At 37.7% G+C, this 25,831-nt stretch overlaps 1 protein-coding gene across 6 annotated transcripts in view; it reads left to right on the forward strand.

Moving 5' to 3' along the window:
• NEK11 (NIMA related kinase 11) overlaps nucleotides 1–25,831 on the forward strand; it is a 100,282-nt gene that overhangs the window by 33,514 nt on the left and 40,937 nt on the right. For 5 of the 6 annotated variants that reach the window (XM_075493280.1, XM_075493282.1, XM_075493281.1 and 2 more), the window contains 8 exons: nucleotides 824–888; nucleotides 1,398–1,524; nucleotides 9,288–9,437; nucleotides 9,520–9,598; nucleotides 10,116–10,201; nucleotides 14,167–14,286; nucleotides 16,376–16,469; nucleotides 17,333–17,471. In XM_075493280.1, coding sequence (XP_075349395.1) covers nucleotides 824–888; nucleotides 1,398–1,524; nucleotides 9,288–9,437; nucleotides 9,520–9,598; nucleotides 10,116–10,201; nucleotides 14,167–14,286; nucleotides 16,376–16,469; nucleotides 17,333–17,471 — 860 coding nt within the window. The remainder of the gene's footprint in view (nucleotides 1–823; nucleotides 889–1,397; nucleotides 1,525–9,287; nucleotides 9,438–9,519; nucleotides 9,599–10,115; nucleotides 10,202–14,166; nucleotides 14,287–16,375; nucleotides 16,470–17,332; nucleotides 17,472–25,831) is intronic. The other variant, XM_075493285.1, reaches the window with a different exon arrangement.

The raw sequence follows: 25,831 nt of genomic DNA on the forward strand, positions 1-25,831 counted from the left end.
GGAATTTAAAAATGGATGAGTTCTAGTTTAGTTGAGGTTGTAAGGAACCTTTTGGAAGAGTTATTAACAAGAATTAATTGAGAACATGTTTTGTATACTGTAGAGATATTTTATTTTCCTAAGGGGATGCAGAATTACTGTCACACGTTAAGATTTCAAGAAATTGAGAAGATGCTGTGTGTCCCCGCATGGTGTGTAGCTTATGATGTTGCTTCAGTCTTTGATGGAAAAATAAGTGTGTAAAAGCTAGTTGTTGTTCTTCTTTTCCTTTTGATCTCTGTCTTTGTAAAGTTCTTTTATCTTACACACCGTTACTGTAAAATTTTGAACTGCTAGCCTCGTCTATAAACATATTTGTCTTTCAAGTAATACATTTTCTTTGAAGGAGAGTTTCCTGAGCTTTGAGAATCTCTTATTGCTGTTTTTCTCATCCCTTATTCTATTGTGAGACATCTCATTCTTCTGGCAGAAAATAAGATGTAATGCTTTTAAGAAGAGCCAGATAGGAAGACTTGCCTTTTTCCCTTCCTCTGCAGCTCATGTTAAGCCTGTATCTGTATTCTCAAGCTGGGATCCCTGGGTGCATTTTTGTTATCCTGGCTGCTTAGGCTCTCATCCTGCATGTGGGTGTCTGTGAATGCACCTCTGTGTTTATATGAAGCTCCTTAATGCCATCATCTGTGCATTGTCACTTACAGGGTTAGACTGTAGCAGTGGTGGGCTGGCCTTCCTAACAAGGAATGAAGATAAATACTTGAGATACTTGATAAGTGACTGTGAATGCTTCAAGTTGGATGAGGTTGAATTTTCTTTTATATTCCAGGCGAATACTTCACAGAGATTTGAAAGCCAAGAATATATTCTTGAAAAATAATCTTCTTAAAATTGGTGAGATTTCCATACTTTTTAAAGATGTCTTTTATTATGATAGAACAGTCCAGCAGACATTTAGTCAACAAGGAGATTTAAATAAAGTCATATCTGATACAGCATTTTGATTTGTGGTCAAACATTTATTTGACAGTCAGACACAGGAATAGGGGCCCGGAGAAGCAATGAAATCTCCAGCCTTGAGGCTGCTCCAAGCTTGACTGGACCTGGACCTGAGCAGCCTCATGTAACTTGGAAGTTGGCCTTGCTTTGAGCCAGGGGTTTGAATCAGATGACCTTGTGAGGCCTCTTCAAACTTACATCGTTCTATATTTCTATGATTTTCTAGTGGTTTTACTTTGAAGAACTACAGAAAATTGTTTTTTCCATATTTTAAAATTCTGGCAGTTTTTTTGGATGTACAGTCATTGTATTGTGTCTAACAATAAACCGAAAGAGTTTGTATGAATAGATACAGATTTATGGAATTTATATGAATAGATTATTGTTTCTGCTGTTACTTTTAGGGGACTTTGGAGTTTCTCGTCTTTTGATGGGTTCATGTGATCTGGCAACTACATTTACTGGGACACCATACTACATGAGTCCAGAGGCACTGAAGCACCAGGGATACAACACAAAATCTGACATTTGGTGAGTAGTCAGCATGCTATTTCAGTTGGACTAGGCATTTATTTTCTAGGTCAGCATTTGACTTTATTTAGGAACTACTATTCTTTTAAAAATGTCTCCCTCTTGAGGTGCTCACACTTCTCCACTAAAATTATTCCAGGACATATGTGTCATATGTTGCAATTGGAAGGTTTGCTCTTTGTGTTAAGAAGCATGTAGTTTACTATTATTCTGGATTATCTGGGAGTTCAATTCAGGTCCAGTCTCTGCCATGACACAGGATGATTGTAGACAAAGTTCCAGTTTTGCTAGGAAGGGGAAATCTTTTTCTTTCTCATATCGAGAAAGAAGAATGGAAAGAAGCAACTTTCTGTGAAACTTCCAAGTGGACAAGGAAAGAGTGATTCCTGGTGGAGAGGGAAGCAGAAGGACCTTCTTCGGAACTGAATTGAAAAACATTGGCAAATGCGCAAATGCGAAAAGGTACTTGGAAGGAGAGCTGAAAATGAGAGTAACTGGAGTGCTAGGACAGAAGCAAAAAGGCACTCTGTTTTATAAAAGGCTCAAAGGTAGAAATAAAAGTGTGAGTTCTACGCTTGGCACAAATTCTTGAGATCAAGACTTCTGAGGTGATGATTAAAGAATCAAGTTGAGAACCTGCGATCTGTTGAAAGACTTTAGGAAACCTTTAGATGTGCAGGTATTCCTGCTAAGCTAAGATGAGGAATGATTTTTGGAATGGGAAAAATATCTGCCTTGTTTATATGTGTCCCCTAAAACATCTCATTGTGTTTTAAGATGATGGTTAAAACTATTGTGTTTTTTTAAATTCTGTCATAGTATTTTTTTATAAAATGTGCTTTGTTTCTTCTGTTCAGAGGTGGTTGTTTCTGTAGGTATGCTAATCTGAAGGTTATTTTTAAGAATATTCCCAATCAGGAAATTTCCTTTGTAAAACATTTGACCACTGGAATATAGGTTATTTACTTGATAATTTACTCTAGCTTCTGCTCAGTTCTGCCTTTTCAAAATATATCTGTGACTGCAAGATAGAATTCTAAAAGTTAAGAACAGTCATCTGTACTTTCAACTCGTAGCAATCATTCTTCACAGTTAGCATGTTCAATCCAGTCAACGGATGTGTCAGGAATCTCATCTCATGGTCTGTGTAGCCGAACTGAGATGGATTTGATGTCAGATTCTCTCTTGTTCATCTGTGTTAAAACAAATATCAGTTAATATATGTATTCAATAAAAATATATTGAGAGGAGATTTCAAAAGGTGTCAAAACAAGTAAACAGATAGGAAAACCTGCCTTTTGTGCTCTATTACTGTAAAGAATAATTTCTTTTATTGCAGTTGAAATGGAATGTAAAATATATATTTAAGTTCTATTAGTTGTTACAAGTGTCAATCCATATAAGTCATTGGAGTTGTACAGAGTAAATGAAAGCAGAATTTTGTCCAGTATATTTATAGATGATGTGTTGATCACCCTTTCAAAATTTAAAAAACAGCAGAAATGTCCCCACCCGCCCCCGCAACAAGTCACTAGCTATTAGCTTTCTGCTATATCTTATGCATTTTGTAATCTTTCCAAAGCAGTGCCCAGAGCACTCATCCAAGTGTGGAACTGCCTTCAGTAGGAGCTTCTTGGCCCTCACTGTAGGGACACTAAGGAGGAGGTGTGCCCTGACTCACTAGACCCCCAGCCCACAAAGAACTTCTCTTTCTGAGCCAAGAAACTCTTTTGATCAGGACTTGTCAACTACCATGACTCATACATTTGATTGATACATTGGTCATCTCATGTCTTCATTTAATATTTTAATAATGATTCTGTTTGATTTGTTTTTTTTGCATTTGCCCCATTTAATGGGGGCTGAAACACGAGAGATCCCTGAGCATCCGGGGGAACCCATCCTGGAGGCTCCAGGGGAGGTGAATCTTTGTGCCGCTTTGCAGGAAGTTCAGTTGCTCATGAAGAAGTTGCCCAAGTCTTTTATGAGTACCTGAAGTGACATTTTCTCTTCAGACTTGTTCTTCTGATCTCTAGCAAGACTCAAAATATTGCTCGCAAAAATTCGGAATTACAAGTGTTCCCATAGTAAATGTAAGAAAATGTAAAATATCTTCTACAAAAGGCAGTTATTGCTATCTTGCTACATTATCACGGTCCTCTCACTGTTCAGTCCAGTTAATCATTGTTCATTGGAAAGACCTTAATTTACGCTGCGTTAATGATGTGCTCTAAAGAGACATTGTGCTTTTCAGGTTCACTGAAATGTTCTGCATCTGGCTCTTCTAAACTGGCTTGAATATTCACAGTACAGTGGCTGGTGCAAGAAGTATTGTCCTTTATATCCCAAGGTCAATAGATGTAAAAAGCTTCATGTTTCACAGTTTTTACATACAGAAGAAGTTCTGCAATTAGGCTCAGAGAAGCTGCAGTGTTTGTGGTTGTCCTCAGTTAAAATTTCAGGGCTGGAGTTCTCTGCTATTCCATGCTTTGTGCCAAATCTTAATTCACAGGAGGCAAATTAAAATTGCCATCCTTGTTTTCCTTACCATCCCTGAGCCTGGACTGGCCAGGCAGTAAGCGAAAGCCTTTGTAGATGACACGGTCTGGGGTTTCCTCCTTTCCAGGCCAGGAGCTTTCTCGGGGAGCTGGTCCCAGTTCAGGAGTTCACCGACCCCTCTGCCCGTCGGTGCTTCCTCCTAACGAGCCGGCAGACAGAGAAGAGTCCGTGCAGCGCCGGCAGCCGAGCTGGGACAGTGACTGGTTCAAGAGGCCAGGACGGGTGGAGGATTAGCAAGTGATGTGTGTGCAGACATTTGGCAGCTGGGACTCGCTCTTCCGTGAGCACAGCGTGGCCCAGAGGCACCGTGGTGCCGGGGTCCTGGCGACCCTTCCCGGCCTTACACGCCGCGTGGTGGGACCGGCACTGGTGTTGGGGGTTGGCTGGCGTTCCCATGCCACCAGCGCTATGGCACTGCATTCAGTGTCAAGCAAGCTGAAGACTGTATGTGTCATTTTAAGGCATTTCTTAGGGTCAGGAAAGGCGAAGCCATGTGGTGGGACGTGGCTGCAGTCTGTTTCTCTGGGACAGTGAGTATTTTATAATTTATAGAAAACAGAATGCAGAGGGAGCCGTGTGAAATAGCCAGTAGCCTGTTGGCTAAGATGGTCCCTGGTGGTGTGAGGGACCAAAGTTAACGTTTCTGGTCTGAATCAGACAGAGCAGAGACCTTGGTCTGAACCTCTGATGTCCAGGAGGAGCAGCTGGGTAATTTTCAAACCCTTCCAGGCAAAAGTTTCATCAAACCTCTGTAGCTGACAAGGCCGCCAGACTTCTTGTTTAACTTAAATTAATGTTCCAGTGACACACTCTTTCACTGGAAAATGCCTGACCATCTCTGTACTTATAGGGACATAACAAGTAGGAGTCATCCCCTGTGACACAACCACATGTGCTTTGCATATATGTTAGATCCTTTGGCCTTAGGCTGATTTAGCTTACTATAGTTATTTTGTTTTACAAGGCTTGCATGGTTTTTCTTTTGTTATTTGGGAGGGGTTTTTTTTAAAGTATTGTTGGTAAGAAATAGTGGGTCAGAATCTACCCAGATTACGTCAATGTCACCCAACTAAGGCTGTTGAAGAATCACGGCAGAACAGGTCTCCCAGCACCAACAAGGTCTCCCAGCACCAACAAGTACAGATGGAGTCCCATCAGCAATGTTATTAAGAAAGCAATCAGAGATCCAGGGGGATTACATGAAAGTCTACCAACAAAGTAACAATTTTAATCAGCTTTTCTTTCAGTCCATACAGTGACTAAAAATCATCACTCCAGCCCAAACAGACTTGGGCTTTGTAACATTAGGCTGAGAAGAATCAGCATCCTCTAACTCCCAGAACTATTTGAACAAAATTAAAACATTTCTTTCCAGGGAAGAGTAAACTAAAAGCAGGTACTTAGTGCATTCAGGGCAGTTGTGGCTACTCACTAATGCATTAGGTGAGCCCTAACTTTTTCTCTGAGGTTTTCTGAACAACAGGGGTACATTTGTAATTTCCATTATCTTCATGCAACCTAGAAAGCCCAGACTTACCAAATAGGTCAATGATAACTCCTGCAAATGGTCCTAAAGCTAAAGGGTGCTGTTGTATCTTCCCCAGAGATCTCTTTTGTTCCAGAAAGCTGGGATTCCCTTGGCACAAGGGCTGCCAAAGAGTTTAGGTCCTGATTTTTTCATACTGGGAACAGAGCATCACTCTTGCCCATCCCAGCAGAAACTATCTCCCTGTTCATCTCTTGAATAACATTACCGACATTTGCCTGCCACTAGTAGTTAGCCTGTATCGCACCTGCAGTCTTTTGCAGGTTTTCTAACTGTGGGAGCTTGGGGTTGCTCAGATGAGATTCTGAAATCTGTACTGGCTGGGAGTCTGCCAAGAATCGGTATAGGTCCTCGAGTGTAAGTACTGAGGGCCTGTCTGCGCAGTGGCTAGTGTAACTATATCATCTTTTGTTTCTGAGGGGATGAGATAAAGTGTATGCAAACAGTTATCCGCAATAACATTTCTCTCTTCTGTTCAAAGCTGTAAGCATATAAGGCAAACTCCATCCAGGAACTTTTCAAAGGATTTGTGCATAGTATATGTTATAAATTATCTCAGAGGCAGAAATGATAACAGAAATAATTTAGTTGAAAAACAAGTGCTTTTTTTCACTTAGAGACTTAGCAAATTCTTTACAAGAGAGGTATAAATAACTTCCTTTTTGTCTTCCAGAGACAAAGCAATGTCACAGTCACATTTAAATCCATTGTCTTCCATCAGGTACTGTCAGATTTTGACAGATGGTTTGTCTGTACGGTTTGTGTAAATTGGGCTTCCTACACCACAGATCTTGGGACTTCCATTTTAACTGTCCTTGCTTCTCTGTGTTTTTCCCCCAGTTTGTCTTTTTCTTTAATATTAACAATCCAAAAATGGATATTTTTTTTTTACTGCCAAATTTTATGTAGAATAGTTACCAAAAATAGCAGTAAAAGCAGTGAAGACCTGAAAAGCAGTGGCTGAGAGAGTTGTGATGGTACATGTGTGCATGTACATATTCCTTATAGACTGGGGTGAGCAAATTCTTAAGACCTTCTGGTACGATCAGACTGAGAGATATAAGCCACAAAGGGATATGCATTTAGATTATCCGGCTTTTGGGGTTTAATTTAAAAGCTAACTTGGATCTTGCAGCCTTTGAAGGACTATAACATACAAAAGAATAGAAGATGTTAAAAGGGCAGCAATGCTTATGTAAACACGTATCACCGAAAACCTCAGGGTGGTTTCTCCTGAGAAGGGGAAGTGAGAGGTCTGTCAGTCGATATCATAGAGAACACACTGAAGCCTGTCCAGATGCTCCGTTTTATGATGTAATTGAGCATAAGTGGCTTCGACGTGAAATGGTCATACATCGGTTTTGCTGAAATGAAGTGCTGTTTAAGACCTTTGGCAACCCTATTCACAAACATAGGGCGCCGTCAAACCAAATGCTCTGGCTGGATAGCTTAATGACCATTTTAGAATTTTAAAACACTGGCAGTTATAAAAGCTAAGATTATAAAAGTAGTTAAATTATATGTTTGGGTCACGTGCAGATCACTTATGGGAATCGGGCAGCAATTTTCTCTTGCTGAGTATGCTCTTTACAAGGTGCTTAGACCAGGACTGTAGAAACACAACGGAGAAATGCAGTCTTGAGGCAGAAACTTGGCGGTGACTCCCTCGGGCAATCGCAGCTCAGTAGCCATCCTGGGAAGAAATAGCCTTGCTCTGGGACCTACTGCAGCATTTCTCAGTTTAGGAGATATTTATTTCATTTCAAAGAACTGTATCCTGCAGTAAAAACTTTATTCTTTTCCCCTCATTTTTCTTTTATTTTTTTCCTTCATTTTTTTCTTTCGTGGGACAGATGGGGTTTTCCCTGGGTAGCCTGTTCGTGGCCCCGGCTGTAGCAGAATGCCCTGGGTGTTCTTTTCATCTTCCTCCAAAACCTCAGCTGTAGTCAGAGTACTAAACTAGATGAATAAATGGGCTTCCCTGATGTGGCAAATCCTGTGCTCCTAATGGCTCATTAAGCAATTTTGAGCTGCCAGAATCAAGCAGCCTCCAAAGCAGATTGATTCTGCAAAAAGCAGTTATTGTACAGTCTGTCAGGTTGGGATTTTCCTTCCTTTTTTCTTCCCTCTGGCTGGTTTCCATTTTTGTTTGATGCTTTCAGATGCCATGTGCACAGGGTTTTTTTGTTGTTCTTCTTGGGTTTAAGTATTTTCTCATGTAGTAAATATATTGCTTCAGAATTTGAACATACATCGTAAATATAGATCATCATCTGTGTGTTACTGTTTACTGATTTTGGAAGCTTGAAAGCTGGTTGAGAGTTAAATCTTTGAAAAACTAGGCAATTATTTTTGTACCTCAGTAGCTGGCCTTTATGCAGTTGTTAGCAAAAATGTTCTGCTAATTGTTTTCACATACTGCTTTGAAAAGGTATTCTCTCTCCTCTTCCTTATTGGCATTGTATGTAGAGCCTGGGTTTCAGCTTTAAAATGATTTGCTCTTGTTCTTTTATTGCCAGACAGACCGAATTGTAAATTATAAATACCACAATCAACTACTACATTAAAAGTTGCTCTGATATTTAAGTTGGTTACTTAGATGAGTCTGGTCCAGTAGCTGGCTCTCACCAGCATTTTCTATGACCTTGGTCAAGTCACTCATCAGTGCCTCAGTTCTCCTGACTGCAAACGGGAGGTAACACTGAGCGTCCTTCAAAGCCTGGAAAGCTCAACTCCCCTATTTTTTAAAAAACATTTGTCAGACAGAACCCAGTTGAAGTGTAAACTGTTATGAATAGTCATTATATAAATTATTATGAGAGTGTTTGTGTTAAAATGTTCAACTTGGTGATCTTTTATGATCTACGTTAGGACTGTTGAATAAGAGCCTGGTAAATAAGGTGATGGTAAACCAGATGCCCATTTAAAATTGTTTGTAATAATTCCTCTTGGTTTTTAATGATTTAAAACTGACAGTGGTTCTTAGCTAGGTCTCCAGACCTACATGTTCAGATTTCTTTTCTTCTCCAAATAAAATTTTGCGGAAATTTAGTTTTAGATGTTGCAATATGATGCTCTCTTCTAAAATTTGATATTTCTTTGAGTACAAACCAATTTCATAATCTATTTTGAGCATGTGGCCAAATGAGTGAAATCACACCAGAAGATACTTCTGTTATTTGAAACTGGCATTATTTAATTTGAACTTGAATTGTAGCCTCAGTTTGTTGTCAAAAATTAATTTGCAAAACCAGTTCAAACAAACCCATGTCCAAACACTACTAAACTATTTTCTCAATCGGTCACTAATTAAAAAACTTCCTTCATAATTTAATGAGTAACTACTTAAGGTAGTTCATACAATAGGGTTTTACTTTATTTTTACATGTATATATATATATGAATACGTGTATTTATGTACAGAATTTAAGTTTGTGCCTGCACTTATGGAAATAGAATGATGATTTCTCCTGTTTATAAAGTTACTAATTTGTGATCTGAATAAAGATATTTCAGATGAAATGGATAGCATGATAATGAAATATCCTATTCCCAGGAGAGAAGGGCATACAATTGTGATTTTACTTACTGTAATGTCACTATGCATGCTACTTTCAAAAATATTGTTTATACTATTCCTATTATTTTATTCTTCAAGGTCTCTGGGATGCATTTTATATGAGATGTGCTGTATGAACCATGCATTTACTGGACACAATTTTTTGTCTGTTGTGTTAAAAATCGTGGAAGGTGATACACCTTCTCTTCCTGATAGATATCCAAGCAAACTGAATGCTGTGCTGTGCAGGTATGTTATTTTCTTGTTTAGCAGGTTTTTAAGTTAATTTGGAAAATTGCTTAATTATGACTTTTGTTTTTTAATGTTTCAGCATGTTAAGTAAGAATCCTTCATTGAGACCAGCAGCAGCAGAGATCCTAAAAATCCCTTATATTGATGAACAACTAAAGGTATATAAGAAAAAGCTATAGCTGTACACTCACCGTTAGAGTATGTATTTTGCAAAAGCAGAATGGAGGTGGAGAAAATGTGTTGAGAAAAAATAATTAGATAGCAGTTCATGGGAACATTAATCCAGGGGACTTTCAGAGCTAAATTACAAATATGACTGAGGCAGCGAGGCAGTGAGAAATGAAGCCCTTGTCACATAACATGCTGAATATGTCCCCTTTTAAATGTTATGAGCAATAAAGAGAACGGGCATTTACGTGTAACAAGTGCAGATTATTCGGGCCTGGGTACACAGAATCTCTAAACTGTTCTGGTTACTCATAGTTTCAATGAAAACCAGTGCATCTTGCTCTTTTGGTCCCTGCTTCAGTGTATATATTATTTGGCTTTCTAAGAAGATGGGGAAGGAAACTGCTCAGTCAGTTTTTACATTTGGTCCATATTGGATCATAGATGAAGAGTCTGGATCACTTTAGCCTCAAGTGTTGATACCACTTCTATTTTATTTCCTTGCAGAATATACAGTACAAGTTCACAAACATGACTGTGAAAGACAAGGCACTTAACTGGCAGAAAGAAGCTGCTCCCATTTTTGATGCTGTGTAAGTATTTTTAAGTGTTTTATGGGCAGCAGTATATGAAATTACAGTGTTGCCAAATAATATCGTTGTAAACACTTGTGTTAATCTCGTAGTGCTTTATATTTAGAGGGACGCATTCCCCAGAAATACAGAAGAGCAACCACATTAGTGAGATGCATAATTAAGATTTAGGGGGGAAAAAAGGATTTGCAGATCAAATATTTTTATTATATAACTGTGTAAATTGTGCATGCATGTGTAGTATATGCATATGTTAATTTAGTACCAATTGGTATGTAAATTATGACCTTTGTCTTTACATTTTGAAGGTTTAGATCATCATTTTAGTTATGTCATGATCATTTATAGTGCTGCTGTTCGTATACCTACTAACTATTGAATGTGAAAGCTATGTTTCCTAAATGACGCCAAGCTAAAGCGTATGCACTTAAAGTAATATTCAGCTAATACATCTGTAGGATACTATTGTATTTGTCTTGTAACTATAGTGAGAAATTAAGGCTAGCGATGTTTCTTGGCTCTTACGTCAGTAGTGCCTTCGCACATGATCTCTCTTTTAGGCAATGAATATATATTAAATTAGTTAATTGCATTAAATTACAATGCTGCAATGATTAAAGCAAATGTCAGCATGGGCAGTTTCATTTTGCCTTTGTAAATTAGCTCTGCAGTTTTGATGGCAGCTGGCCCTCCCCTTTGCTTCCTGTCCCTGAGTTTTCTGTACGTGGTTTTGTTCTGTCAGGAGCTAGCAAGCTCAAAATCAGGAGTTTGTGATCCTGTGCGGACGCAATGGACGTCCCTGTTTCTTGTTTCCTCTAAATAACTGTCAAGACTTTAACAGCTATCTGAAATGTCTTTTGAATTATTGGGTAACAGCACTAAAGAAGCCCACACTCCGATGCAGAATTAGCAGTGCCTTTGAGGCAATAGGCCTTTCCCCTTTGGTTTTTTGTGACCTCTGCTCTCGGAGAGGACCCACAGTTTTGCAGCTGTGGTCACTTTGCAGATGCTGCCAATTCGGGGGCTTGCAAGCAGCCCTTCGGGAGGGGTGGCCAGCTTCAGCTTTTCCAAACAACATGTTATTTAGTATCAGTGCAGGACGAGAGCAAAGCAAAGACAGTGGAATTCAACACAGCAAAATCTTCTGTACATCTTTTTTACTCAGTTTAACCACTAGGAGTGTATCTGTAAAGCTCTCATCTCTGGAAATTATGGTTTGGGTTTCCACCTTGTCACTTCTGTTCTTGCTCCCTCTTGTTGACAGATGAGTCTCTGTCTTTTAATCAGAGCAAAGTTCTCTGTTTTGGTATAAATAGGTACCTTTAGTATAAATAGGTTGTTGAACTTTGCAAGCGTAGCTGTAAAATGCGACAGTAAATGATACCTGTATCAGCTAATAACAACTATCTAATAAATAACAGCAAATGGAGCCGGCTGAGACTGCTGTCAAGTTTTGGCCTTACTATTCTGTATGATTGCTTCTGCTAGAAATAACCCTTTGCTGGTATACTGGAAATACAAGAGTCAGACAGGTAGATATGGAATAGACAGGAAATACTACATGTATCTTTTGTCTATGGCTGCTGTATTCAAGTTGATTCAATTAACTCTGAGTGGATTCCTGCCTCTTCAAATTAAATACAGATAACTGCAGAGATGTTCCATAGAGATCTACCTTCAATAGTTTTGGGGTACTGAAATCTTGCCCAAATATTATGCCAACTCTATCTGAATTATACTGAGTATTTAATGCTTATTGAAACATAAAGTATGAGAATCTACAAGAAACTTTCAATCCATGCCTTTATTTTGTGGGTACAAGATTTCAAATTATCCGTATGCACCAAAAGATTGTAGATGCTTTGAGGAAGCAGTATTTTTACCTGCAAAATATATACCCAGACTTCAAATATCCCCATGCTTCTAGAACAGACTGATAAAACCACGTTCTATTATTTGTAACATATACTATGTTTCATACCTGATCCATTGTCATTAGTTTGAATATATTGAGTCTCATCACCTTCCAAATGGACATCATATATTGACAGAGCTAGCATGTGGGGAGGACATGAATGTGTATCCCAGCGTCTATAACTGTTCTTGTTCAAAAGCAAGTCTGTAGTCTCTAAGAGAAAGAGCAAGTTCTAACGACAAACATCATATTCTTATACTTTTGTTAAAAGAAAATAGAAGGTCAGCTGCTTCTGTGCAGAGTTTTAGAGCTCCTAAAAATTATGGAGCAATGGATAGCAACTGTTTTTGATTGAGCATGGAAATTTACCTTGAGGTTTTCAAATTCAGGGCATCAATTTGAGAAAAAAATCCTAGGAGAAGCTTCACTATAAATTATCTTCAAATGTGCTGCAGTCTGATTCTTTTTGGCTAAATATCTGGAATATGCATAAAGTCATAATCTTATTATGGCTGTCATTGTATTTATGAGAATGTTAGCTGTCTGTATTGCTACTGGTAAGCAAAATGCCAAATAATTTCTGCAATCCCAGATCTAAACAGGTAGGTAAAATGAAATAAAAATACCTGAAAAATGGTAGAGAGCAGAAAAGTGGAGGAGAAATAATTTAATCATAGTGAATTTCACACATCTGCTGTAATGTAGCAATACTGAATCAGTGTACAAGGAGCTTTGTTATGGTGTCCTCCCCAATCATTGCTACTTTATATTTATGATTTTTTTTCTTACCAGGAATTATTTTTGCCATGTATAGTTGAGTCTAATTTCTTCTAGTAAAGGCCTCTAATGGCTTACTTTATTCCAGTCCCATGCAAGTCATAAATTTTAAATATTTAAGTAAGCATAAAGCTGTACAAGTTTAGTTTTGACTTGGATGAAAAATGGCTTTTTTTCCTAAGAGGTTCTTACAATTTAAATTAGAGTTTTTTATAGGGGACAAGGAATATGTCTACATTATTCATGCTTGAAGAGTTAGTTCCATTCTTACGAATAATTGAACTCTTCTTGTCTTTGTCTTTAGTCTTTCATATTTCACGCTAATATTCCTATCTTTACACTATTTCCCTCTATAGTCAACATTTGAAAAGCATAATGAAAACTTCTCATTTATTAAAATCCTGATTTCAAAATGATAGTCCAGAAGGAGTGTTGCAATTTGTATGGCTACAAAACTGGGCTCTTAGATGAGAGCTCAGAAGCAAATTTATCTCATAAGGGCAAAAATAGTAATTTGAAAGGAATATTTGATATCATAAATACAAATAATAGAAAAATTCGGTGTAAGTGAAATATGACTGCCAAGGCATTGCAGACTATGGTTTAATTTTTGTAATTACTGTAGGATGTGAGATAAAAATCTGAGATTAATATCCTTTTCCTAATATAGGACTAATATTGCTCTCCTGTGTTGATAAATACAGCTGAGATACATATGTCAATAGTTCACACTCAGCTTTCAGAGATGGTCTATGGAGACCATTTTACCGGTGAATTGTTATTATTGATTAGGACCAGAAATTCAAGTGGACAACATGATAATTATATCTGTCATTAAAGACACATTTATATTCTGTTTTATTCTAGACAGCTTGTAACAATCAATGTAAAATATATGGGCGATACTGCTTTTTTCTGTGGTTCTCGTTTAAAGACTGCCTTTGTACTTGGGATATGCTCAATAATGAAGCCTGACAGGGTAAATATTTCACTGTGCTTCAACATTTATTCTTTTAAGGAACTGAGTTTACTTTTTTCCATTCTCACCTGAAATGCCTGAAATTATTCACGTTCTTCATGAATCTGAGTCTAAGTTTAAATATTTCAATTTAAAAGAGGTATTTTCTTTCCAATCTAAAGTCTATTTAGTCTGTTATAGTACCCATGATTTTCTAATTATTCCATTTGAAATGTCACTATGTTTCAATATCAAGTCAAAATACTGATATTTACATTTTTATATGACAATGGGCTTGCATGCATTCAATTTCAGGCAGAGGAAAGTTCATTTACAAACTCTGCAGGAACTGTCTGAAGTACAGAAAATGACACCACGGGAACGAATGAGGCTGAGGAAGTTAAATGCTGCAGATGAGAAAGCAAAGAAGTTGAAGTAAGTTGAGCATAACATTAGCATTGTGCCCTAACCATCCAGTTTTCCCCATCCAACAGTCTAGCGAGAGAGCTAGAACTGTCAAGGTAAAAATAAAAATAGAAAGGGTCTTCAGCTACTCAAAGTGAGTGGGGATTTTGGATGAGTTAAATCACAGTAATTATTTATGTAGGAAAAAAAAGTCAGAATATTAGCCCAAAACTGGTACTTTGAGCATTGTGTTTCTGGTTAAATAAGTACATGAGAGATTTTAATGTGTGTTACAACAGGAGATTTTTTTTTAATGACTGTCATTTTAAGGATTGCACAGTCTGAGGAGTTGGACATTTAGTTACAATCCAGCTTTTCTCAATTGTTTTGGCCTGACAGATTTGCCAATAGAAGTTAATAGCTCAGAGGGTAGTCTTATCAAATAATCAAATGGTGAGAATGGACATGTTAGAAAGGCTTTATGATTTATGGGGGTTTTTTTAAGTGCATGATACATAATAAAAGGGGAGATTTGAAGGAGAATAAGTACTGTTTCTGAGTGGAATATGAGAAACAGCTGGAAAGCTGTGTGTGTACACATGGATTCCTTTTTTAAATAAAAAGAAGAATATACTGTTTTGATGACACACTTGAGTTTTTCCCAGTTAAAAATATTCAATGTTTTCCTTGGTACGAATGAAAATTGGAAAAGCACCACACTGATTTTTAATTCTTCAGAAGCATTTTGCAAAGTGCAATGTAAATTAACAAATGTTTACTCAGTTATTTATAGAGGATAATAGCGGGAATAATTATTTTTGATCATGAGAGTTGGCATCTTAACCCTGTCATGCCAAAGCAAGATAGCAATTCAGTAGGGCAGTGACGTCCTAGTACAGAAAAATATCGCAAGGTGACGTGAAGTCTGAATTTATGGCCTCAGAAACTCTGCAGCTACATACACCTGCAAATCAATAGCAATTCCAGGTGAGTGAAAATGCTCAGTAAAATCACATCCTAGCATTACTTATGCCAACTTGTGATGCCCATATCCAAAGGCTACGAACAAAAAAACCTAAAGGCCTTCATCTCCTTTTGGAAAATATGTCTTATCAGCATGTATGTCTGATGCTTACCATTGCATTTGATACTGGAGATGGTATGTAAATTTATTCTCGTTTTAAAAAAATCTCCTTGAATTGAAACGACTGTATAGATTTAACACCTCTTCTGTATGGTGTTTTCAATAATACGGTAGGCCAATTTTTGTACTTATATGAAATTTATAAATAGGAAGTCTGTCCCTTTCATTTTTTAAAAATAGATGGAGATTAGGCAATTATACTAATTGTAGGATAGTTCTACTTTGCTTTTAATTTTCTTTACTTTCTTGCACTTCAGTGTTTTCTATTTAGGTTTTCATGTTTATTTCCCCAGCAACAACATTAAATAGATTTATTTTGTAATATAAAGGCAACATATTAATCTTCAAATCTTGTTCTCAATCATGAATCTTTAAAATGGATCTATATTCAGCTCTGGGTTATTGCTAGCTCACTCTCGCTGAAAGTATTGGAAACAGTGCAAGACCAGTACCTTCTCAGACTAGAGATCTGCTTTCAGCAGTACAAATCTAGAGATGGATGGGAAGGGAATAGAGTAATGGAAACTGGAAGAGCTGCTTAATGTAGCACCTGGTTTAAGTAGTCCCATACAGAAAATCACAGTTACCAACTCTCTCCCAGGCAAAGTGTTCATAGCATGCAAGTGTTGCGTGCCTGTCTTCAGCTGAAAGGTCCCTGGACTACATGGTGGAATAAGGTCCAAAGTATTTAAGATCTTTGGAAGAAACAAAAAAGACTGGGACTAATAGTTTACTATTTCTCAATTATATTCTGCAAGTTGTGAAAGCAAAATATAATAGTGTTTGGAAATAAGGCCTGAAATCTATTTGTGAATTCACTAAAACTAACCTCACCTTCAGTAGATGCCATGAACATTTGGCACCAAGTTCTAATTATGGAATTTGTTTTTCCACATCTACTTTTAGAAGATCCCTTTGTGCAGTCCCTGATATCACATCCTAAACACTGTAAACACAAGTATTCTGTATTTACAGACAGCTGGCAGAAGAAAAATACCAAGAAAATATTAAAAGAATGCGAGCATTCCGGTCCCGTAATTTTCAGCAGCTGAATGTCAATGTCCTACATGTAAGTATGGGCTGTTGTTTCGGAGGCCTCATTTATGCACATTCAGTGTACACCACTTTTCTGTTTTCCACGCTCTTTCTTTAGCACTAGAGGCACAGTCCTGTTCTAAGACTAATAATTTGGAAGTGCATCAAAGTCTGGACCGCTTAGCTGAACCTGTGGATCTGTGATGAGGGAAAGTGCATTCAGTTATTCAGATATGGTGCACCAAACTCTCTATTCATTGCACAATTTTCTTTTATTAAGTCACCCTCAAATCCAAATCTGCTCTCTGAAGTGTACTTACTGACAGTCTGTGTGACATCAGGGTTCAGAATACATTCATTTTCAAGATAAGTTTAGAATTGTAATCCTTTAAACACTCTAATTTGGCATGGCTGTGGGTTCTTTTCATTTGATTAGTTAAGAATATTAACATTTCAACTGGCTTTTTAGTAAGAATGAAGTATTGGAATGACTCCCAGTGTAAGCTGTCCTTTGCTTTTAAGCTATCTGCAACAGAAGATAGGCCTGTTCAATTCTAGCACTACGTCTTATCATAGAGGGAACAGTGTCATTCTGGAAATGGTGAGTGAAAGCATCACAGAAATAATGAGGTTTTGGTTAGTGCTTTCTCTTCTACCTTTTCTTTTGCATTCAGTCTAGTTTCTATTTCCTGTTGTGTCTGGAGAAAAAAATATGTTAAACCCGTCTCTGCTTATGGCTGAGTCACTACTGATCATTTACAAAAACGTTAGCATTTTTTTTTAGTGTTTGCCTAATATAAGTCCCGGCAGTTGTATAGATCAGGGCAACCACTGTATTGTGATCCTGCTGAAAGCTCTAACTGTACCTGTTTCTCCATGCTGCTTTGTTCGACTAAGGAGTCTGATGAGCAGACCTCAAAATCCCTAATTCATACTCAGCCAGTCATTACATGCGACTATGTGTCCATAGGACATGATGAACCAAGTGGAAATGAGACATCAAGTCAACTCTGCATGTCTGAACTTACAGACCATGGTAAGAATTCAAAATTTGATGTTGAAATGAAATAAACAAAACAAGATTTGATTTTGTCCCTTGTAGTTAATTTATGGTGGGGAAACTGCAGTATAAAAAGTGGTCAGATTTGTAAAGTTGTCAAAAAAATTACAAAGAGAGAAGGAAAATAATCTAGGTGAATGTATGTACAGCAGATGTACAGCAAGGTTATGTGGCAGGAGGCCCGTGTTCCCAGAGTTTGAGTGACCTGTGAGCAGCGACAGAGGTGAACGCACCTTCTCCAAATGAGATGCTGAGTTAGAAGGAAATAGCTTTGACTTTGCACATATGAAATGACTGGTGGTAGAAAAGCATTTCCTAAATTCTTTCTCCAGTGCAAAAATGAGTACAAGAATTCAGAGCGTTTGCACCTTTGGTACACTTTGATACTGTTTTCTTTGTAACAATGAGAGAAGCAGATGAAAACTCTTTAAACTGTGCTTATCTATACTGTCCTCAAATACTTAGCCACTGTCTAGACGATATGAAGTACTATACAACATGTACTTTTGTGTAGATAGATGAACAAATAGTCAAGCTTTTCAAAAAGAGTCAGACTGTGGAAATGTTGTTTTTAATGAGGAAAATATTTTTAAGAGCATATTTATATGTTTTGTTTCTACAATGTTCTGGAATAGTCTTAAATATTTAAGAATCATTGTGTAAGCACTATTATGGTGAAAGATTTTTAATCAGGTTAGAATCTTGCAAGTATGCATTAATGTACTTTTAAGTATGAAAACTACTTTTCTCTAATAGCTCTGCCTTGTAGTGTTGGTTTATGTTTGTCTGTGAAAGGTATATGTCGTTAAATTAAAGGCATCAAAATCAGTTTGTTTGTGGTGAAGGTGGTTTTTTTTTAATAGCAAATGGCTTTTTTCTTTCAGTGTAGCCTCATTTATGTCTATGTGGTTGGCTTGCTATTTCACAGTATAAGGAGGGATGACCTGTGTAGGAGAGAACCCAGCTGCTAGTAATACATCCTGGGGGTAGGGAGGGGAAGCTTGCAAATAGAGGACCAAGAGAAAGCAGTAAATGTGGGTGGGAGACGTACCGGGGGAAGCATACAAAGATACCTAAATAGAAACAGAACAACGTGCATGAAAGGAAAGAAACTGATGTTTCTGCCTTTAGAGGTCATTAAGCTGTTAAACTACAATGACAGAAATTAAATGCATTTATATCTGTGATGCAAGAGTTGGGTCAATCCATTGTACAAAACTGAATGCAGGTTTAATTGCTTTTGCCAGAGTCTCTGACACTGAAGTGGTGGGTTCATGAGAAAAAGGAGTTATGGATAGGCAAGATAAATCACATGGTTTCTTTTCTTCGCTTTGTGAATTCCTTGTTATTCTTGAAGCTGATGTCAAAGCTGTTACTCTATTCAGTATTCATACTCTTCTTTTCTTTAAACATTTCAGTGCAACCATGCATGTCCTACATGTCTAATTATTAATTAAGTTATTAATGGCACCTTTGTATTTGAAAATGTAGAACAGTTCCAGCTATTGATTTTTCAATAGAATTTGGTTCTTGATCAATGGGCTATACAACAGAAAAAACAAGAAAACTAGAAGCAAGGTTATAAAATGGTTTTATAAAGTTGTCTTACATGTTAATAAATCTTGCTAACCCATACTAGGCTAGCAGAAGTTAGACTACGAATACCAGACTAACAGCTAAAAACAGCTGAGGAAGGGGAGAAAGGCAGGAGATAAGAGTCTGTTCATGAATGCCAAGGAGGGTCAGCAGCAGACTTACTTCAGGGCAGACCTAAAAAATCCTCTCAGGAGTGGGAAAAGCTGGTGGGGAACAGCTAGGGATAGTACCCCAATCCTAACAGGAGGAAAGTTCAAACTATCTTTGGCTCATATCCTGCAGTCCTTAAAAAAATTTGCAACATGAACAGAAGAGCAGGGCTTGAAGGACAGAAAGACCAGGCTCTTAAAGGGTTAGAGAGAGGCATAGAGAATAAACCCCCTTACACTCTGCTTTCACTGAAAATTATCTAAAGCATTATGAAACACAGTTGTATGTCATTGGGGAAGGCATCAAATACAAAGCTCAAGGTTTGGCTTTAGTTGGTAGGTTTAAAAACCATGGCATGCTGATCCAATTTTAGCAGTGGTAGTTATATTTACTGAAAGTTGGGAAAAAACAAGGCAGTGTAGTTAGATAAATGAAAATCATTATGACAGTTTGGGGTTTTGGACTTCACAGTGGACAAGTTTCAGCAATGTCAAAAACATTTAAATGCTGTAGACTTCCCTGAGAAGTTTAAGCTTCTCTCCGTGTTTGGTTTATGTGATCTGCAATGATCTTCTGAACATTTTTCATTCTAATTAGCATCCCTGTGCACTTGAGGAACATTTAAAAGAGTTGTCTGAAATAAAAAATTGCTGACCAACTTGTTAGTCTTCAAGCAGGTTTTATTTTTTGGAGTATGAAAGAGACCTGAGTGGACCCTGTACTTTTGATGTTGAGATGAACTCAGTGTATTACAGAAAAGGTTCATCCAGATTGTTGACAGCTGGTACAAGTTCTTCAGAAACTTAAAGGAATAATCTGATTCTTACTCTTACAGAGAAATGCTGCAGGCAATACATTCTGTTAGTTCTTCAACATCATCTTCCTTACTGTGTCATCCAGCTATACTATGCAGATTTATTCTTTTCTCATAGAGGCTGGGAACATGGCTGAGTTCTGTGGGACTGATTGAGAGCATGGTTTTTAAACCTGATTGTTCAGATCTCACTTGCTAAGCCAGACCAGCTTGTGATGGCTGATACACCTTGGCATGCTGTTGCCTTTCTCCCTGTTCACTTCTGGGATTCTGGGCACATGTTCTGCAGCATCCTCCATGCCTCAGCAGAAAATGAAGAACTTGGGGAGGGGGAGAGATCAAAGAAACATGAGCTTTTGCAGACAGAAATCACTTTGAAAATCATCTGTGCTTGCGTTACTTAAGCTCAAGAAGAAAGGGATCCAGTTTTAAACTGGGAGTGGGCAGCAGTGAAAAATTATGTGAATAGCAAGTTATGCTATTTTTGTTTTAATGAGCCAAGAGAGGAAGCTGTGCATTAAGCACACATATTCCAGAGCCATGATCTTGCCTCCTGTGGGTGCTCTGCTAGAGAGAAAGTGCTGTCCCCCAATCCTACCACTTTCCCACCATTTGCTTCTGTTCCGTGGAAAGAGTACAAGCTTCAATTTGACCACCGAGTCCAGACTGTGGCTACCATAGGCATCTACTTGCACTGCCCCTTTCCTAAAGAATTTGATCTGTTTTATACACTCTGGAAAGTTCCCCCTGCTTCTCTGCATAGAAAGCTGTTCCTGGGCCAAAATATTGAAGTGCTTGTGAACCTTTTTACTTCTGGCTGTTTCATGCCAACGCTTTTAAGATGCATTGCCTTATTGCCTTGCAGCTTAAGTAGTTCTCTTCCTTCCTTTGCTTATTCTCCTCATGTTTTTATAGGCAGCAGTAATATCCTTCTGTGTAATACCTCTGTATAATACGTCTGTACTATTCATACATTTTAACACTGATCACTTCCTTATTCCTTCCTTAAGATGCTTCCAAGCTGTTATCTGCCAATTTACAATAGATTGTTTTGGTTTTAATGCTTAAACTCGTAACTCCGTTATTTGAATTTTCTCCTTTTCCATTATTCCATTCCTCAGGGTCACCCAGTGTATGTTGTTATAATATGCCGGTCCTGCTTTGTATGGGTGATGCATTCCAGCTTAGCTTCTGGGAAGCGGTGCTGTGCATACTAACTCCAGCAGAGCAGACCTCTCCCTGGCCGGCTGTGCAGCGCTGCTCTCCGTTACCCAGCGGCGTGTTGCTTCTGCGCCCTTCCCACCCTCCTCGTGCTCAGCACGCTCGCTGCAATGGGAAGCGTTTGAAGAGATAGATGCTCTGCAGTGCTGGCCGAGCTTGCAGGGAAATCAAGTGTCCTTTCCTAAAACATCAGCCCATATGGTTAGAAGAACCCATAACCACACAAGGATGGGACATCCTCTTGGCATGCAGTGTCAGCAGGATAAGTAGTCAGGCACACTGGGCTATTAAGGAATATCTCTGTAAATCTTCAGGGTCTGGGACTGTCTCTCCAGTTCCTTGATTTAGCTGCATTTTGCGTGCGTGCTAGAGCAAAGGATTCTTCTGGTTTGGCTGTTACTTCTCTCCACACTACAGATCTTCAAAGAGTCATGGCAGGTGGGTAGGTATCATTCCTTGCAATAGTGAAGGTTTAAAAATGTGCTTTAAATTTCTATTTCTCTTAAGTTACTATAATGTTTCTTAACAGTTTTGCATTTTTACTCATACAATCTGGAGTAAAAAATGTACCCTTTACTTGTAAAAAGACAGGCAACATTGTTGCTAAGAAAGACTCAGCTAGAAAAATTACTTTTATAATTATTATTAACCATATTAAGTAAACGGTTGAAGTGGTATGTTGAGTATATCATTGGAATGGTATATACTCTTACCGTATTGTTTCAGGTAATTAGACCATGAAGGCATTCCTTGGAAAAGTAAACCTTTGTAAATATAAACCAATGAAAAATGGCTTTACTCATTTGCAACTATTTTATGTAATAGTTTTAAACGGCATTAAATTTTTTAGATTTGTTGATTGGAAACAAAAGTTAAAAGAAATTATATTTGAATATAATTTCATTATATTCATTTATAATGAAATATTTATGGAAAGATATTTTATAGTTGTATTTAATATTCATTGAAAAATGTTGATGTCTCCATCTTACATGTCCAGGAATTTATGGAACCGTCATCAAACAAATAATTTAAAACTAGGGTGAACAGAGCAGTTAAGAATATATTGTACTACTGGGAACAGTTTTGCTTTACTATGGTTATCTTCATGTCTTTTCCATCTTCAGTTTCTGCAAGTACAAGCAAGAGTCAAAAGAGCTGAAGTAAGTTTTGTACTGAGATTGTACTCAGAGACACTGAGCCACTTGTCAGTGTTAAATACAAATATTTGTGTGTCGAAAATATAGATTTGTATCTGTACACTTCATTTATTTTCAAGGAATAGCATAAAATTGCTAATGATTAATAACTAAATTCCCTTTGTATTTTGGTTTAGATTTTTTCTTTTCTGCTACATTTCTCCAGCTCATTTTATTGATTAATGATTTCTGAATATTAAAAAGTATATTTTGCAAATCATGGCAACGAAGCAGGAATGGGCAATACAAAACGTGTCAGGATAAACCTGTATCTATTTTTCCTATTTTTACTGATACTTATCTAGGAAATAAGTCATTCATCCTCTCTGATTACCATCAAAAAGAAAAGCCACCTTGCAATGAATTGGTTAACATGACTTCCCCCCCCCCCCCCCCGGTCTCTTGACCCATTTCTTTATAGAACTTATATCCATTTAGGCTAGGATAGATATGCCAATGTACATTTTTCTGGTGATCACTGTATGATCAGTGCATGTGCTTGGCTTACAGTAGTGGTTTCATGAAAATAATGGTGAGGCAAATTTGTTGTGCTGGCAACTAAAGGTCAGTTTATCTATAAGGAAAAAAAAAAGCTGTAAAAAAGAATTGTCCATATTTAACTGCTTATTTCCATGAATGATATTGACTGCAGCTGGAATAAAATTATTTATTTTCTAAAACATGAGCAAAAATTATAGTCCAAAAAATAAAAGTATCCATGAGCTACACCCAGCCTTGATGTTATGGATGAATACGGTCAGTGCCTTCCTATGCCAGCTAGAACAAGGCTGTTCCAGCTCGGCAGGTTCATTAGATGTTCAGTGTTCCTTCTGATGGGGTCTCCTTCTAAAGAGCTACTGGAACCATCATGTGAGTAATGCATTACTTTCTAGTATAGCGATATAGTTCATCTTCATCTACTAATTAACTTTATTGAGCTCGTAGTCTACTTTTCTGATTATACAAAAAAGTAACCAGAAGAGCAGATGTCCGTTTTCCAGAGAACTGGATATTGAGAGAAGTTTCAGGTGCTGAGGGTCATCTTTTTCATGGATTTTGTAGTACTGGTAGACCACTGTGGCTTTTCCGTGAGGGCTACCACACGCTGGGCCAGGTAGGATGGAAAATTGGAGCTCTGTCACTACATCACATCAATTATTTGAGTGCAGGTCCTTTTGCTTTGGTTACAGTGTCTTCTAAGGAAGCCAGATTTTATGGCATCATTCCTCTCAACTCTGCATACAGCTTGGTTCCTCTTGACTGGCTCAAAGTTTGCAGAGGTATTTAATAAATAGGAAACACTAGTTATGAGGACTTACTTGTAATGAATCGAGAGAAATCTTTATCAGAGCATGCATTGTACTTATCCATGTGGGAAATTAGTGTGGAATATCTAAAGGTTCTTAGTTTACTACATATGAAATCCTCTAGGTAGAGAAGCTCAGTCTTTGCAGCTGAAAACAGCATGAAGAGCAAGGCATAATCCCGTTATACAACTGTAATAGCTAAATGTTCAAGGTTTCTGATTCAATTTCTACAGTAGAACTTGCCTTGAAATTGGCTACAAAATCATAAACTGTATCTAAAATTGCTTCCAGATAGCTCAGTGCAATTACAGATGCAACAAAAACTACCATTTCCTTACCATCATCTTTGATCCTTCTGATTTAGATCCATTTTTACAGTTGAAAGATACCTGGTTGAAAGCTACCTCCATTACCAAAACCCCATACTTTTTCGAGGAGCCATAAGGAGCATTAAATTCAACAAGCTACAGTCTAACAGGCATGAAAACTTAAAGCCATGCACTGGCATGCGTGGCTAAAAGTGCCACTTTATATTCCTATCAATTTCACAGCTGATGAGACATGGTAAACAAGAGTAGGGAAGATTTTTTTTTCCAAAGTATTCAAGAAATTATATATGCAAATACATCCATATTTCTAAGGGCTTGTCCTCATTGCAGCACTTAAGTGCGTGGAATGAAAAAGACGATGCAGCAAAACAACGCTGGACGTAAGGGCCACCAATAAAATATTGTATCTTGCATTTATGGATTGCCAGTACATTACTAGTTGGAGCTTCACCTGTGTTCACATCCATTTCTGTAAGAGCCCCACGTCTGTATCAACTACTCTGCTCTTAATAGACATGTTTGTGTGTGGAAGGGGTCAAGTTGAAGGAGCAAAATAGCTTAAGCTAACTACTTGTGGTATTTAAATTCTTTGTGCAGAAAAAGAATGCAAAAAATTGAAGGCATATAAATTAAAGGGAGATATTATATGATCTCTCTGATCTGTATTATATTCCTTTTTATTTCTGTGTACTGCAAAGATTATAACATGTTAAATTCCTTAGCTTAATATGTTGTAATACATTACATCTGGCAACCCCCTGATTTCATTACAATTCCAAAATAGCTAAGTACGTTACAGTAATTGCATACATTATTTCTATATTTCCATTGCTAATTGTAAGTTATGGATATACTGCTTTGAATTTCAAGTGGGCAAAGTTCAGTTGACTCTCAAATAGGAAATGTTCACTCATTATAAAATATTGTGGGTTTTTTCCTACTCTGTTACTTTTACTAGCTTCGTTGAAGGATTTTCAAGGTGTTTTTTAAATCTTGGAAGGTTAAAAGCCTGTAATATTTCTGAGCACATCTTTAAGCATCTCTGCACATGCACATTTTATTTAGTGCCTGTAAAACGGTGCTTATGCATACTGATTGGGTAACTGAGTAACACTCCAAAATATGAACATACAGGCAATCACACCGCTCGAAGGCTTTTAGGAAAATCACGTCTTGTTTTGTTTTTCAGTCTGGCAAGTCAAAATAGAACAGGATAATATTTATAATAAGTGGCATTAAGCACCTTTCTGCATTGTTGTTGTTATAGTATCCTTTGTAACCAGAAGGACTTGTCTCAGTTAAGAAGATAGTGTTGCAGGGACTTCTACTGTGGGTTACTCACTGGTCTCCTCTTTCTTATGGTTACCCTACTTCCAGGTTCATAAGGCATATTCCCTGACTGGCTACTTGCTGAACTGATATGGGATGCTTGCTGAGAGAAACTTGCCTGTTTAGTTCTGGCATTTACAGTTACCAGTCCTTCAGTTGTCCTTGGCACATGGGGTGACAAAACTCCTGAGACTTTCGCAGGGTTTGAGGGTGTAGGCATGCTGGGACTGTGCCCCTCTGACCTGCTCATCTGTCTTGTGTTTTCATTGCTCGGTTTCACACTGAGATCCCACCTTGTCCCAGACTTAATTAAAGGAATAGTAAATCTGATTTATTCTAGCAAAAGCAATGTTTAACAAAGAGAAAAATGAATCAGTGTGGTTTTTTGTTT

The sequence above is a fragment of the Mycteria americana genome, chromosome 2 (assembly GCF_035582795.1).
Source record: "Mycteria americana isolate JAX WOST 10 ecotype Jacksonville Zoo and Gardens chromosome 2, USCA_MyAme_1.0, whole genome shotgun sequence".
NCBI classification, from domain to species: Eukaryota; Metazoa; Chordata; class Aves; order Ciconiiformes; family Ciconiidae; genus Mycteria; species Mycteria americana.